The sequence below is a fragment of the Rhinopithecus bieti genome, unplaced genomic scaffold (assembly GCF_001698545.2).
Source record: "Rhinopithecus bieti isolate Rb0 unplaced genomic scaffold, ASM169854v2 scaffold_30032, whole genome shotgun sequence".
In the NCBI taxonomy this organism is placed as follows: Eukaryota; Metazoa; Chordata; class Mammalia; order Primates; family Cercopithecidae; genus Rhinopithecus; species Rhinopithecus bieti.
Genome location: NW_016813134.1, coordinates 193,856 through 211,120, shown reverse-complemented (window position 1 = coordinate 211,120; position 17,265 = coordinate 193,856). Strand labels below are relative to the sequence as shown.

General features: G+C 41.1%; 1 protein-coding gene across 1 annotated transcript in view; it reads right to left on the bottom strand.

Annotated features, from left to right (window-relative positions):
- EPHB1 (EPH receptor B1) overlaps nucleotides 1–996 on the bottom strand; it is a 451,564-nt gene extending 450,568 nt beyond the window's left edge. Inside the window, exon 1 of the mRNA XM_017847708.1 lies at nucleotides 488–996. Within this exon, the coding sequence (XP_017703197.1) occupies nucleotides 488–545 (58 nt within the window). The 5' untranslated portion in view covers nucleotides 546–996. The remainder of the gene's footprint in view (nucleotides 1–487) is intronic.
- Between the last annotated feature and the right edge of the window lie 16,269 nt (nucleotides 997–17,265).

Genomic DNA, 17,265 nt, shown 5'->3' with positions numbered 1-17,265 from the left:
GCCGAGCAGAGTCCACGAGCCCGTGGACCGCGAGCTGGGGAAAGGGAGGTGGCGCGCGGCTGCTCAGAAGCGCATCCGTGCCTGGGAGCAGACGGGCGCCAGTACTCCAGGAGCCGGATGGCCAGAGGCACCCCTTTCTCCCCAACGCCTAGCTTTGGCTCTGCCCAGAGCTAAGGAGCCTGCACCGCAATGCAGCGGGCTCCGCGCTCTCCGGGCGGGGGCTGCGGGAGACCTAGGCTGCCAGGGAGTGCCGGGGCGAGGAAACCGGGAGACTCAGCGAGTCAGTTTCGGGCGCTAAGAGCCAGCTGGGGGCGCGCTGGTGGGTGCCGCCCAAGCCCCGCGCTCGGCAGCGGCCGAGGCTCCCACACCTCCTTGCCCTCGGGTCTGGCACTGCAAAGCAGTTAGAGAAACCCCGCGAGCTGCGGAGCACAGCAGTCCTGAGGCGGCAGGTACCAGCAGCCAACTTGCTCCGTGGAGGGTACGTTACCTTCCATCGCCGCCACTGCGGATGCCAGGAGGAGCAGTAGCAGACAATCCAGGGCCATCGCTGGCCGGCGGCCCCCAGGCCGAGCCCGAGCTGAGGAAGCAGCGCCGGGAGAGCGCCGCGTCCCGGGGTGCCGCTGCGCTCCCCGCGGGTGGCTTTTCGGTATCCTTTCGCGCTCTCGCAGGGACCCGACTTCCCGGAGCGCTGCGTGGGCGTGGGCAAGAGTGTGCGCGCGTGGGGCGGTGCGGGCGCGCGTGGGTGTGGGTGTGCATGTGTGTGTGTGTGTTTATGGGAGAGGTGGGTGTGTGCGTGCGTGTGTGAGAGAGGGCGAGGGAGAACGAGCCTGGGAGAGCGCGCGAGAGCGAGTGCGTCCTGGTGTCACATTGCGAGCTACAGCGGAGCCTACGGGAGGACGGAGCCGGCCAGACTGACGCGGGAGGGAGCGGGATCCCCCACCATCAGCTCTCTCCCCACCCCTAACACCTCCTGTCCAATCAAGGAATCAAACCTGCAAAATTCCCCCGGCCAATCAGGCGCGAGCACCTCCTTACACTGGCATTGTTAGTTTAAGAAAAACTTTTGCTTGCGAGGCTGTGCGGAAGGGCTCGGAAGGCGCTACGAGGGGTCCGGGCTCCCCCTCGTGGTGCTCTCGGAGAACCGCAGCGGTCCGCCCAGCTCACTCTGTCCCCACCTAGGGGGCCCAGCGAAAGAGCTGTGGAGGCCTCATGCCCTTACATCCCACCCAGGACCGAATGCGCTTTAAATAATCAAATGAGCCTTCTTTCATCTTCTCTGTGACAAGAGCACCCTGCCTACCCTGTTTATAGCAACTCCAGGGACGCACCAGTGCCTGTCCTGCAGAGCTCTTAACTGTCTAGCACGGGTTGGTATTTACTAATCAATTTTGTTTATCGCTGGGTCTCCCCCTTATTAAAATGGGGTCACCGTTTTCGGATTCTTGCCTATTTTGTTCACTACAAAGTCCCCAGTTCACAAAACAGTGTCTAGCCTGTGGGAGGCATAGTACATGTCCGTTTAAAGAATGAATACTGTTCAGATAACCTGTGGGCCCTTGCTTCAGGGTCCACAGGGAACCGAACTTGCTTCCTGTCCAACATTTCGCAGTACTTTTTCTGCAGAAACCTCTGGTTGCCTTTAGTGTTCACTTACCAATGCATTGTGAACTTCCACAGAGGGCCCTGACCCCAGAGGACAGCTCAGCGGGGGCAGACCAGGAGTTGCATAGCTATAAAACAGCAGAGCCGGCAAGAGGGCTCTCCCAGGCCTGCGCAAGGCGAGGTGTATTGTTGCTGCGGGCCAGGCCTTCAGTGTGGGTGGGAAGGACTTAGGCAGCAACCGGAGATGCAGCCTTAGAGATAGGAGCAATTCTCCCAGGCTCAGCTCTCGCAGCTACACTTTATCTTCCTGTTTCTAGAGATGGTCAAGGATTCTAAATCAGAAACTCACCTTGAGGCTGTTATATGTTATGCTGGAGATGTGCCCTTCCTTCCTTCCCTGCCCCCCTACAGACCTGATAATAGTCTGGTCCTACAGGGTCAGGGATGACCCGTTAGGTACCCCCCTCCTCCTCCTAGGCCTCTCACCTTGGAAGCACCAAGCCTTTCTCCTGGTCTGTTAATGAGTTAACAGCAGGCAGATGTGATGGTTCTCTTTGGGATGACTCTCCTTTCTGGGCTTTTCTAAATCAGTTCCCCCCCCACCCCCGCCTCTGCGTGTCTAGTCTCTCCTTTGCTGGGACTGCTTCCTCTCCACCACAGCCAGACTTAAGTCCCCCAATCCTGACAATTCTTTCCTTCCCTGGCTCTGACTCAGGTTGCCTTCCTCCTCCCCTCCCCTCCCTTCCACCCCACCTCTGTGCCTGAAGGGAAGATGTCATCAACCTCCACCTCCTCATCATCCACCTTAATGCCATGTTAGCTGCCCTCTGCGCCTCCACACCACCAACTGTGTCCTGATGTCCCTGGAGCCACCTGATGTCACCCTGGGCAACAACCTGCTCCTAGTTAGCCGTCATCCTCCTGCACCGTCAGCACCCACTGACACTGGTGTCCAGTAGTTCTTCTGGGGCTCTGGCCCCAGTTTCCATGTTCCAGCTTCTCCTCCTACCCATCTTGTCACTTCTTTCTGTTCTCTCTGTTACCTCTTCAGCTCCCAAGAGAGGTATCCCCCAAACTCCATCCTTGGAGTTCATCCTCCTGGGGTACATGGGCAACTCCTTGGCAGCTTCACTTGCTGTTTTACCCACAGCCATCCTCTCACCAATGGACAGAGGGATGGATGGATGGGTGAGTTTCACACTCTTCCCTCCCCCTTTCACTACATCACAGTCACTTGGCAGGCATGTCTAGCAAAGCCCCCACTCTGCCACATCCTCCTTCTTATCCCCTTGTCCTATGCCTGTGCATCTGACCCAGTGTGAGCCCATGCTACCTTCCCCTGGACAACTGGAGAGTCTCTGAATGATGGTCCAGCTTCCCTCCCTCCCCTTAATCCCTCCACTCTGCTGCCAAACTCATCCTTCTCAAGCCAAGCTTGATCTTATCTCTTCCCTGCATAGCAACCTAGTGGCTCCTCACTGTCTGCTGAAGAGAGACTGACCACCCTAGCATGACATTCAGACTACTCTGTAAGCTCCCTGAAACCTGCCTTCTCAGCCCAGACTCTGCTAGTCTTTCTCTGGGCCTAAGATATTCTCTTGCCATCTCCGCAGCGACACCCAGGTCAGTCATGTGCCCACCCATGTATTCAGGCAGGCCCTGTTCTAGCTATGGGAACACAGTAGACAGACCTTCTCTGAGGGGTCTTACCATGTGGTAGAGGGATGGCAATAATAAGCAAATAGGCAGTGGTATGTCAGGTGCTGAGGAGAGCTCTGGAGAATCACAAAGCAGGAAGCAGCGAGAGAGTGACAGTGGCTAGTTAGACATGCTGGGAAGACCTTCTGTTTACTGAGCACCTTCTGCCACAAGCACTGTACTGGATGTTTACTTGCACAACTAAAATGAGTTGAATTGAATTTCCTGACCTCTATTCCTACCCAAATCCCACCTCTCCTAGGAAGCCTTTTCTTCTGTCCCTCTCCCTGATACCCTCATGTTATATTTCTGTGGGTACTGAATGGCTCTCTCAGACATGGCTGAAGATAGAACTGACCATTATCCAACTAACTGCAGAATGTCACACCTGGGTCGGGGGTGCTTGGAGCCCACCAAGTACAGGGATTTCAAGTAGAACCCTGCTAGGGACTTTGAACTTGTGCCAGGATAATTACAAGAACATCACTAACTAGGCCCTCTAAAAATACTGATCCCTAGGCCTTTCAGTAAAGATTTTAAATCAGTAGGGATGAGGTAGGCCCGTGATATGGTTTGGCTGTGTCCCCACCCAAATCTCATCTTGAATTGTAGCTTCCATAATTCCCACATGTCATGGGAGGGACCTGGTGGAAGGTAACTGATTCATGGGGGAGGGGGAGTTCCCATGCTGTTTTTGTGATAGTGAGTAAGTCTCATGAGATCTGATGGTTTGATAAAGGGGAGTTCACACACACACGCTCTCTCTTGCCTGCTGCCATGTAAGACGTGTCTTACTTCCCCTTTGCTTTCCATTATGATTGTGAGGCCTCCCCAGCCATGTGGAACTGTGAGTCAATTAAACCTCTTTCGTTTATAAATTACCCAGTCCCGGGTATGTCTTTATTAGCAGCGTGAGAACAGACTCATACAGCCCACGAATGTGATTTCATATCCTCCCCTCCCCAATTGACTCTGCTGCGTGATGAGGCTTGGAAGCTGCTGTTCTTGGTCCAGGAGCTTACAACTGCCCTGAGGCCTCCTCAGGGGATACTCATGAAAGTGGCCAAGGAATTGGAGCTTCAGACCTCACCTCTACTCCAGTAGCTTTTTTATCTTTTTTACTGGGCATCTATATCAGGTTTTGTTTGTTTGTTTTGAAGGAAGTGTTCTTTAGCAGGAAAAGAAGGAGGGAGGGGAAGAGTAAGAGGAATTCAAGGAAAGGTTTTGATTGGGGTGGGGTAGGGAACATTAACTCATTGATGACTTCTAGAACATGCTGATGGCTCAGGCAAGAATAGTGTCAGTTTAGGGCTGCTTGCTAATTTCCCTAATAACTCAAGGGATTGACTTTTCTTGAGCAAGTTAAATATTAATTTAGCTTTGCAGAAGATTGATCTTTCTCTAGCAATGGGTTATGATTTGTAAATATCCCTGAAGGCACCACTGGTTTGGGATTCCAAGCCTGGGTGCCTCTTTTCCCCTAGAGCATCTCCTTGGCAATTTTTTTTCTGTCTGATGTCAAATGCTCGCTTATTTTCTTGATTAATCACTCAGCTATTTGATATCACTAAATCACTCCTTCAAAGCGACAGATGCTTGCTGCTAAGGCCAGCAACTGAGGGCTCTCAGGCACCCAAGGGTGACTGAACTCTTTTGCTAAGACTCAGAGGCCCATCTGACTAGAAGGCTTTGGGGCAGTCAACCAGTTCACTCCCTACCTCTAAATAGTTTTGTGTCTAAATGTTTGGAAAGCATTTCTAGTGAAAACAGTTGCACAATTTCCCCTGATAATTGTACCCAGTATAAAGCTGTTCTATTAGAATGCTCCTGCTCACTTATAACCCACATCATATGTATGTGTATATATATGTGCATGTGTGTATATATGTGTATATATATATATAACCTTTTTTATTCACTACTTATTAGTGAAAAGGGTACACAGATAGCATCCATCCTGAGTATGATCACATGCATATCTTGTACATGAGAAGACTTTGTTGCCCCATCCTATCCTTTCCTTTTGACATTTTGCTTTACTGCATAAATAAAAGGTTCAGTTATACATTCCATGACCCAGGTGACCTTTAATTAGATTCTTAAGCTGCAAAACATATTTTCATCAGTTATTTTTTGATCGCTTCTCAGCCTTTTGGCTAAGATCAAGTGTAGTTATTTTTTGAGAGGCAGGTGGATCCTTTAAGATTTATTTGAAACACTTTAATATGGATAATAGGCAAATAACAAAAAGCTTCCTTTCCCTCTTTTGTTCTTTCTTCCAACATTTATTCAGCAGCAATTCTGTGCCAGTTGTCGGTGAAGTGATAGGGACCCAGTGATGGCTGGAACCCAGTCTCTCCCTTTAAAGATCTCATGGTCTCCCAATGGAGATGGGTAAAAAAATGAAAGGTATTATGGGACTTGTCATCCGAAAAGGTCTCTAACTCGGGGCCTCCAACATGCTTCTCCTTGCTTCTCAGGAAAATACCCCAGCAAATCCAGACAAATATGAAGAATTATAAAACAAGGTGAACAAACACTGATAGACAACCTAATTGCCAGGATGTGGAAGAAACTGACAATACTTAAAAGGTACATCAAGCCAGATTGAGAAAAATCTATCAAGCATATGTATGACATATGCCAAGTTCTCTTTTTTTTTTTGAGACGGAGTCTCGCTCTGTCACCCAGGCTGGAGTGCAGTGGCCAGATCTCAGCTCACTGCAAGCTCCGCCTCCCGGGTTCCAAGTTCTCTTTTTTAAAAGAGAAACTGCTTTAAAGACATAGCTAGGAAGGCATATTGTCATTCCCTTTCTGTCGATACTTGACTCAGACACTCAGGATCTCTAATAACCAGAGAATGGAGTAAATATCTATCATCACCATTGTTGTTCAGTTTCAAGCCAAACAAAGAACAGTTTCCCTGGTCTTCCTCTTCCCTTCCTTAGTGTCTTCTACATCTAGAAGAGCTTAAAAATGAAATACACAACTGGATAGATGGATGGGCTGATGAAGACACAATGCATTCTTCAGGTAAAAAACAGTCTAGAGGCTGAAACAGTCACAGTAATGACTGTACTGTGACAGTACAGCCTGCTGACTAGAGTTTTTCCTGGGATACAGCAGGTCAGAGCACCAGAGAATTGGCATGGTGGTTGGAGAAAGATGCTACCTCAGTAAAGAGGACATACACTAGATGAAGCCTGCTGGCAACTGGCAATTAAGCATTGCCGTAGGTTTATAAAGGCGATTCAGTGATTAAGCAAGTAGACAGCTAGAGGATCGAAGGCCAACCCACTCATCCTACCTACCAAAATACACTGAGAATTAATGAGTCTTTGCCTTCTCAAGGAGGAGTGAAGAGAAGTCAGGACACTTCAGGGACCTATTAGAACATTGCAAAACCAGGAGCAGCACCTTCAAGACCCAGATGAGAAGCGTCCTTTTGAAAATGACGTTCTGCAGAATCTAGAGACATTTTCAGAAAACTTCTTGGCACACATGAAGACATAAATTTGAATATAGAGAAACAAACTTATGAGAAAACAGGTTAAACAGAAAAGACAACAGAATAAAGGAAGAGGGGAGGAGAAAGGGATAGGACGTGTTTTAAGGAAGCAAAAATGCAGTGTCAGAATTCAATTCTGCATTGGTGTGTCAGTCAAGACTACGTTTGTTGCTGCTGAACATTAAATGGATGATATAAAAGATAAGGCCGGGCGCGGTGGCTCACGCCTGTAATCCCAGCACTTTGGGAGGCTGAGGCGGGCGGATCACGAGGTCAGGAGATCGAGACCATCCTGGCTAACACGGTGAAACCCCGTCTCTACTAAAATGCAAAAAATTAGCTGGGCGTGGTGGCGGGCGCCCGTAGTCCCAGCTACTTGGGAGGCTGAGGCAGGAGAATGGCGTGAACCCGGGAGGTGGAGCTTGCAGTAAGCCAAGATCGCGCCACTACACTCCAGCCTGGGCGGCTGAGAGAGACTCCGTCTCAAAAAAAAAAACAAAAAAAAGATATAAAAGATAAACTGGAGAAGCTTTCCAAAAATGCATACAACATAAACAGAAAAGAAAACTGGAAACAGAAAATACAAAACAAACAACATAGAAAATGGAGAACCAACTTATATAAAATTGTGCTAGTTGCTTGCAAGGTGCTAGGGACCTTAAAGGGTCCCCAAAAGAGTTCCAAGAAGAGTTCAGAGTTCTTTAAAAAGAAACCAGTACAAATGCCATGAAAGTAAAGACAAAACCATGAAAGCATAAAATTTTTCTTAGCTGAATAAAGACGTGATAGTCTCATCTAGATAACGTTTTGAACCATATGGATTTTTTAAAAGAAATTTTACATCTATTCAAGAACACACACAGACACATTCATGGCCACATAGAAAAACAGGATATCTATAGTGGAATAAATATTAATTTCAGAACACTAAATTCTAGGGAAAAAATGAAGCAAGAGCTACAGAGTTTGGGTTTTTCTTGGTTTTGTTGGTTTGGTTTGGTTTTTAGCAATAAAGTTTTAAGAGGGAAAATTTGTAGCACAAAATACATATAAATCCAGCAAGTTGAAAACAACAAACATTTTCAGGTCTCAGAAAATTTGCAACACCTTAGAAAAAAATTACTTAAAAATATATTCCAATTGATAAAGAGTTGAAATTTGGTGTCAAGCAATAAAATCAATTAAAATAGATGTCTAAATATTTGCAGACTGCTTTTTAATTTTTTTTTTAATTCATCCTGCATAACTGCAACTTTGTACCATTTGACCTATATCTCTTATTTTCTCCCCCCTCTATCTGGTAACCACTGATCTACTCTCTGTTTCTACATATTTGACTTTTAAAAATAGATTCTACTGCTGGGCGTGGTGGCTCACACCTGTAATCCCAGCAATTTGGGAGGCCAAGGCCGGTGGATCACCTGAAGTCAGGAGTTCAAGACCAGCCTGGCCAACATGGTGAAACCCCATCTCTACTAAAAATACAAAAATTAGCTGGACTTTGTGGTGGGCACCTGTAATCCCAGCAACTCAGGAGGCTGAGGCAGGAGAATCACCTGAAGCCAGGAGGCGGAGGTTGCAGTGAGCCAAGATCGTACCACTGCACTCCAGCCTGGGGGACAAGAGTGACACTCTGTTTCAAAAAAAAATATGACTGAGATGATGCAGTATTTTTCTTTTTGAGTCTGCTTTATTTCACTTAGCACAATGCCCTTCAGGTTCAGTCATGTTGTCATATATGGCAGGATCTTCTTTTTTAGGGCTGAATAATATTTCTTTTTTTATTTTGAAACAGATTATCGTTCTGTCGCCCAGGCTGGAGTGCAGTGGCCAGATCTCAGCTCACTGCAAGCTCCGCCTCCCGGGTTTACGCCATTCTCCTGCCTCAGCCTCCCGAGTAGCTGGGACTACAGGTGCCCGCCACCTCCCCCGGCTAGTTTTTATATTTTTTTTTAGGAGAGACGGGGTTTCACCGTGTTAGCCAGGATGGTCTTGATCTCCTGACCTCGTGATCCACCCGTCTCGGCCTCCCAAAGTGCTGGGATTACAGGCTTGAGCCACCACGCCCGGCCAGGGCTGAATATTTCTGTGAGTGTGTGTTGTGTGTGTGTCACAATTTCTTTATCCACTCATCCATTGATGGACACAGGTTGTTTCCATATCCTGGCTATTGTGAATAAAGCTGCAGTGAACATGGGAGTGCAGATACCTCTACAAGGTTCTGATTACATTCCTTTGAGTATAAACCAAGAAGAGGGATTTCTGGTTCATGTGGTAGTTTTATTTTTAATTTTTTGAGCAACCTTCATACTGTTTTCCATAATGGCTACACCAATTTACCTTCCAACCAACAGTGTATCCTTTTCTCCACACCCTCATGAACACTTCCCCCTTATTTTGTTTGGTAATAGCCATTCTAACAGGTGCGGGGTGATATGTCACGACTTTTATTTCAGTTTTCCTGTTGATTAGTTGAATACCTTTTCATACATCTGCTGGCCATGTTTATGTCTTCCTTGGAGAAATGTCTGTTCAGGTTATTTGCCCATTTTTAGTTGGGTTATTTGTTTTTTGTTTTTTGGAGGTTTTTAAAATATTGAATTGTGTGAGCTCCTTACATATTTTGGATATTAACCCCTTATCAGACATATGGTTCATAAATATGTTCTCCTGGTCTGTATGCTGCCTTTCTATTTATTGATTGTTTCTTTTGCTGTGCAAAACTTTTAGTTTGATGTAGTCTCACTTGTTTGTTTTTACTTTTGTTGCCAAAACTTTTTGTGTGATGTCCAAAAAATCACTGCCAACGCTAATGTCAGGGATCTTGTTCTCTGTTTTCTTCTAGGAGTTTCACAGTTTCAGGTCTATGTTTAGGTCCTTAAACCATTTTGAGTTGATTTCTGTGTGTGGTATAAAAAAAGTGTCCAAATTGGTTTGTTTGCATGTAGATATCCAGTTTTCCCAATACCATTTGTTGAAAATACTCCCTTTTTCCCTTTGTATCTTCTTTTTTTTTTTTTTTTTTTTCTTTTTTTAAGGCAGAGTTTCACTCTTGTTGCCCAGGCTGGAGTGCAATGGCATGATCTCGGCTCACCGCAACCTCTGCCTCCCAGATTCAAACAGTTCTCCTGCCTCAGCCTCCCTAGTAGCTGGGATTACAGGCATGTGCCACCAGGCCCAGCTAATTTTGTATTTTTAGTAGAGACGGGGTTTCTCCATGTTGGTCAGGCTGGTCTCGAACTCCCGACCTCAGGTGATCCACCCCTCCTCGGCCTCCCAAAGTGCTGGGATTACAGGAGTGAGCCACTGCACCCGGCCTTGTATCTTCTTGATGTTCTGTCAAAAACTAGTTGACCATATATGCTTGAGTTTATTTCCAGGCTTTCTGTATTCCATTGGTCTATGTGTCTGTTCTTATGCCAGTCCAAGACCTTTTTGATTACTATAGCTTTGTAATATCATTTGAAATCAGGAGATGTGATGTCTCCAACTTTGTTTTCCATTCTTAAGATTGCTTTGGCTCTTCGGGGTCTTTCATGGTTTTATATGAATTTTAGAATTGTGTTTTCTGTTTATGTGATGAATGCCATTGGAATTTTGATAGGAATTGTGTTGAATCTATATATTACTTTTGGTAGTATGGACATTTTAACAATATTAATTCTTCCATCCAGTGAACATGAGATATCTTAGCATTTATTTGTCTTTTCAGATTCTCTCATGAATGTTTTATAGTTTTAGTGTACAGATTTTCACATTCTCAGTTAAACTTATTCCTAAGTATTTTGTTCATTTTTTTTTTACTATCATAAATGGGATTTTCTTGATTTCTTTTCCGGATAGGTTGTTACTGGTGTGAATATATACAACTGATTTTTGCATGTTAGTTTTGTGTCCCTTTAAATTAAAATAAAATGTAAAAGTAATCTCAGTAAAGAACACTCATATTGTTAAAATCTAATTACTAAAGCCTAGATCCAATACTTTAAATTACATTAATTAGGACCAAAGAGAAGAGGAATATGAGGAGAAGGAGAAGAAGAGGAAAGCTATGTGACATTTCTTGTTTACCTAGGAGGAATTGAGACTCTTAGAAATACTGATTTAAAATAGCTAAACTTGGTTTAAAAGTGGCTTGAAATACTTAAAGGCTTTTACAAATATACTCTGAAGAAGTATATATATACCTTTGAAAATACTAGAGAAAATAAAAGCAAAATATAACTCCTATTTTAAAAATTATTGTATTTATTTATTGTTTTTAGAAGCCAGGCTGTAGGGATGACTACTGCCACCAGACAGAACCCAACCCCAACCCCTATTAAAAAAAGAAAAGAAAGAACAAAAGAAATTGAAAAAAACACAAATAGAAGGCAAGTTACTGTTTATGCAATAAAAATTTTTAAGAAATTACAGAAATCACTTCCAATAAGAAATATGAATGAATTGGGTCAGGTGCAGTGGCTCATGCCTGTAACCCCAGCACTTTGGGAGGCCGAGGTGGGCGGATCACCTGAAGTCAGGAGTTCGAGACCAGCCTGAGCAAGATGGTGAAACCCCATCTCTACTAAAAATACAAAAATTAGCCAGTCCTGGGGGCACACGTCCGTAATCCCAGTGACTCGGGAGACAGAGGCAGGAGAATTGCTTGAACCTGGGAGGTAGAGGTTATTGTATTTATTTATTGTTTTAGAAGCCAGGCTGTAGGGATGACTACTGCCACCAGACAGAACCCAACCCCAACCCCTATTAAAAAAAGAAAAGAAAGAACAAAAGAAATTGAAAAAAACACAAATAGAAGGCAAGTTACTGTTTATGCAATAAAATTTTAAGAAATTACAGAAATCACTTCCAATAAGAAATATGAATGAATTGGGTCAGGTGCAGTGGCTCATGCCTGTAACCCCAGCACTTTGGGAGGCCGAGGTGGGCGGATCACCTGAAGTCAGGAGTTCGAGACCAGCCTGAGCAAGATGGTGAAACCCCATCTCTACTAAAATACAAAATTAGCCAGTCCTGGGGGCACACGTCCGTAATCCCAGTGACTCGGGAGACAGAGGCAGGAGAATTGCTTGAACCTGGGAGGTAGAGGTTGTAGTGAACTGAGATCATGCCACTGCATTCCAGCCTGGGCAACAGAGCAAGACTCTATTAAAAAAATAATAATAATAAATAAAAAAAAGAAGAAGAAGAAAAAGAAAAAAAGAAATATGAATGAACTGATTCTTGATTAAAAGATAAGCAATTTTTGGCTAAAAAATAATGTCATTATGTATCATACCTCAAAGGGAAAATAAATAGTAAAAAAAAAAAAAAAAAACAAACAAACAAAAAAACCCTTTCATTTGTGCTAATATTATAGACAAAATAACCCACACAACTCTTAATAAAACATCTAGAAAATTCAATAACATGTGAAATAGCTTCTTGTGAATGTATTGCAGAGCCATAAGAAGTATCCCCAAGAGCACAGAAACAAAGAGGTACAAAAAGCTAGAATGATGAATCTGGGAGCTTACGCTGCAGGGATTGATCCCCAATCTGGGAAACATAATGACTTGAATTTTAATAGATACACAGGTTGGAAACAAAGTTTTGAATGAATACAAGGCAGAAAGTTGGAACTGAGACAACTGCAAATTTAAAATCTGAAGCTTTAAATTGCAACACCTTCACTGAAAGAATGGAGGAAAGGAAAAGTTTACTCACTGTCCTAAAGGAGAACAAGGATGCTTGCCACTCTTGGCTTGGGTGGAGTGGGTAAGATAAAATAATCTCCGCTCAGAATTCTTATCATATGCCTTCACTCATATGGATTTCAAATTCAAATTTATGCTACTTGAATAATCTCAGATCTCCCAAGCCAAGAACTCAGCTGAAAAAAGCAGTTATAAGCAGATAATACCCTGGGAACATTAGGGGGAAGAAAATGCAAGAGGCACACAACGTCCACAGAATTCCCAAAACGAGATTAGACCCCTATTATACAACTATCAAAGAAAGACTTTTAGATATCAGTATTTTAAATAATAAAGGAAGACACTATAAAAAGAATCTATAGATTTGAGAGAGAACCACATAGAACAGGAAAATTTTAACTAGACATTGAAATTTAAAATAAATGAATAGGTTCAAGAGATTAAATATGCTTGAAGAGTGGTCTACTGAACTTGAATTAATTTTCAAAATTAACTATAATGTAAGGCAGAAAAACAAAGAGATGTAAAATCTTAAAAACCATTGAGAAATATGGGTGATGCTTAATTTATTTAATACTTAGGAGAAAATAATGGAAGGAATGGGAGGATAAGGAATACTTAAAGAAACAATGGCAGATAAATTTTTGAACTGACAGACAAATGAATTATTCAGATTCAAGAAGCAGATTTAAGAAGTTCTGAGCAGAATAAACAAAAAAAAAAATTCCTAACTAGACAAATCATAATGAAACTAAAGGACATCAAAGATAGAGAAAACAAAAACTTTAAAGCTATCAGAGAGAAATGAGAAGTTACTCACATGAAATGACGATTAGACTTCTCAGCAGCAAGATGTACATATAGAAAGAAAATAAAATTATATATAAAATTTTAAATTCTAAAATTGTATATACCTAAGTTTCTATATTCAGATAAATTTGTATTCAAGATTAAGAGCAAAAAAAAAAAAATGTTATAAAGACACTTTAAAGGAAGACTGAGGGAATTTACCACCAAGACACTATCTCTAAGAGATCTACTAAAGGAACTATTTCAGGAATGAAGGAAATAATTCGGAAGAGCAAAGTTAGAGGAAAGTTTACTTGTTTGCCCAATGGTAAACATGCGGGTAAATCATTAGTGTTTCTAAAAACAAGATAACACTAAAATGTTGAATAACTGTGTTTAAGATGGGAGTTGGAAAGCTGAAAGTTTTCTAATACCCTGGTACCATTCTGAAAGCAAGCAGAAATATTGAATAATTTTAGATGTTGTCAAATCAACCATGCTTTAAACTGTTAAAAGTGGCCACTGCTAGATAAGCGGAAGATAAAAAGAGGATTAATGAAAATTAATCAGTACAATAGAAAGTAGGAATAAAAAAGCATAGTATATATAAAGCACAAACAGAGATAATGGAAATAAATCCAAAATTACTGGCAATCAGAATAAATAAAAACAGAAATAAACTCATCATTTAGAAGCAAACATCAGATTGGTTAAGAATAAATCCAGTTGTATACTGTTGGAAGAAACACATCCAAAAACATAATGACTCACATGTGTTCAAAGTAAACAGATAGGAAAAAAAAACAGGCAAATATTGTTTTTTAAAACTGGGATAACTAGACTAATGCCAAGCAAAATAAATATTAAAATAAAAGCATTATTAATAATAAAAAGGATCATTACATAATAATAAATGAAATAATTCTTTTAGGAACACAATAAATTCTGAGTTTCTATGTACCTAAGACACAGCCTCAAATTATATAAAGAATAAAAAGACAGAATCTCAAGAAAACATGGACAAATCTATCATTAGAAAGTGATTTTAACATAATTCATTTTGTTATTTATAAATCAGGCAGATGAAAATTGGTAAGTAAATGGAAGAAAGCAACAACTTAATTTAATTTAGTGGGTTTATAGAGCCCTATCCAACCGCTAGCAATTATGCATTCTTCTCTAGTAGATGTAGAACAATTGCAAAACCTGACGACTTATCAGCCAAACAGCAAGGCTCAATAAAGACTAAATAATTTGTCATACAGATCATATTCTCTGACCTCAACACAATTTAATCAGAAATCAATAACCAAAGAAACTTTGAAAAATGCATTTAAATAAACTTTAAGTAAGGAATCATAATGCATACAGAAAAATATTTAAAATTTAATGATAATTATAACACTACCATTCAAAACCTTGGCATGCAGCTAAAGTGGTATCTACAGGGAATCTATACCTTACCTTGGAATACTAGAAAGAATATTAGAATAGAAGAAAATTGATAAGATAAATATGTAAACACGGGAATGAAAACTAAAGAAATTATCAACAAGGCCCCCACATCTCAAAGCTTACTCACTGAAAAAAATAAATTAATAAAATACAAAAAAGCTTCTGACAAGACTGTGCTAGTTTGCAAGAGGTGGGGTGGAGTGTGTAATGGGACAAAACAAAAATAAATAATGTTATGGATGGAAAAGAGGGCATATGGATAGAAACTTTAAAACAGTAGAAAATACTGTGAGCCATTTGAATGAAATAGCAATTTTTCTTGAGAAGAAAATACAATATATCAAACCTGATTCACAATAAAAAATAGAATATTTGAGTAAACTGATTATCATGAAAGAATTTGAATTGGTAATTAAAAATCTACCCACCAAAAAAAGAAATAACATTAACTCTAAATGGTTTTGTTAATGGGTTCTACCCCAAACACTCAAGGATGTATTTCCCGAGTGATATTAGGAAGCTGACATAATCCTTGTCCCAGGATTGAAAAAGTTGTCTAATTTTAGAGAAATCTATTGCCTCATTTACTGATTAAAGGACAAAACATATATATGATCATCTCAATAGGCACAAACACAATATTTGATTAAAACTCAGAACATTTTCACAACTTAAAAATATTTAATAAAATAGTAGAAATAGACTTGAGACACGGTATCTATCCAAAGCCCAGAGAAAACATTACATTTCATGGCAAAACATCGGAAGCATTCTCTTTAAAGTTGGGAAGAAGAAAGGATGCCTACTCTTCTTGTTTCCAGTCAACATTTCACTGCTGGCCCGAGCTAGCCCTGTAAGACATAAAAGAGAGATGAAAAATATAAGGAGAGGACAGAAAGAAAGAAAACTACATTAGGCCACAGACAGCAAAATTTTGTAGAAAACTCAAGAGACTGTACAGGCAAATCATTAGACCAAACATAAATCATGAGCAACTTTGCTAGTTACAAAGTCAATATATAACAATCTGTTGCTTTCTTAAACATCAGCAACAAATAAGAATAAGTAATTTTTTAACAATACAGCATTTTTTCTCCTACTACTTTTACTTTAGGTTCCAGAAGTACATGTACAGGTTTGTTACATGGGTAAACGAGGCTTGGTGTACAAATGATCCATCACCCAGGTAGTGAGCATAGTACCCTGATGGGTAGCCTTGCAACCCACCACTGCCTCCGCCTTCCTCACTCAAGCTGTCCCCAGTGTCTGTTGTTCCCATTTTTGTGTCCATGTGAATAATACAGCATTTTTAATGGCAATACAAACTCTAATGTATCTTGGAACAAATCTTAAGGAAGTTTTAAAGGACTTATAAAAAACCATATAAAAATTTATTAAACAACATTTAAATAACTGGAGAGATATACTATGTTTATGGGTGAGAAATCTCATGACTATTATCCCCAATTTTTCCTGTAGATTCAATACAAATACAAAAAAATGCCCATAATATTTTTGAAGAATGTGACAATTTGACCCTAAAGTTCAAAGGCAAAGGCAAGAATAAAGAAGACAATTTTGAAGACAAACAGAATGGAAGGCCTTGCCTTATCAGCTATCAAAACTTATTTTAAAGCTACCATAATTAAAACAATATGGAATTGATATAGAGATTTAGGACCAATGTATATATGAAAAATCCATGTCAAAGGAAACATTACAAAATGGTGAGAAAGGATAAACCATTCAATAAGCATTGCCGAGACAATCTGAAAAATAAAATTAGATTCCTTTCTCACACAAATATCAATTCCAGGTGGACTGAAGACCAATACTAAAAGGAAGACTTCATAATCTTTTTGAATATAACATAGGAGAATAGCTAAATGAACTGGGCTGTAAGGAGGAGAATGTCATAAACAGGACACAAAAAGCACAAACTACAAAGGAAAATACAGATACACTTGACTAATAAAATGAAAACTTTGATGCAAAAAGATACCATAAACATAGTTAAGCCACACACTGAGAGAAAAGATCTGCAACTTAATTTAAAAAGTATTAGTATCTAGACTATATGAAGAATTTCTACAAATCAATATGAAATAAATGTGTCAAAAGCACCCAAGTGCTCGCTTTGATAGCATATATACTAAATTTGGAATGATACAGATTAACATGGCTCCTCTGCAAAGGTAACATGCAAATTTGTGAAGCACTCCATATTTTTATACCACATACAAAAGGACAAAGGCTGTATGTCTCCACTTATGTGAAATATCTAGAATAGGTGAATTCACAGAGATAGCAAGTAGATTAGTGGTTACCAGGGGATGGGGGAAGAGGAATGGGGAGTTATTGCTTAAAGAGTACAGAATTTCTGTTTGGAATGATAAAAGGGCTTTGGAAATAAATAGTGGTGATGATTGCATAGCATTGTGAATTATACAGTTAAAATGGCTAACATGAAAATTTTACATTATAGAAATATATATATATTTATATATTATATAT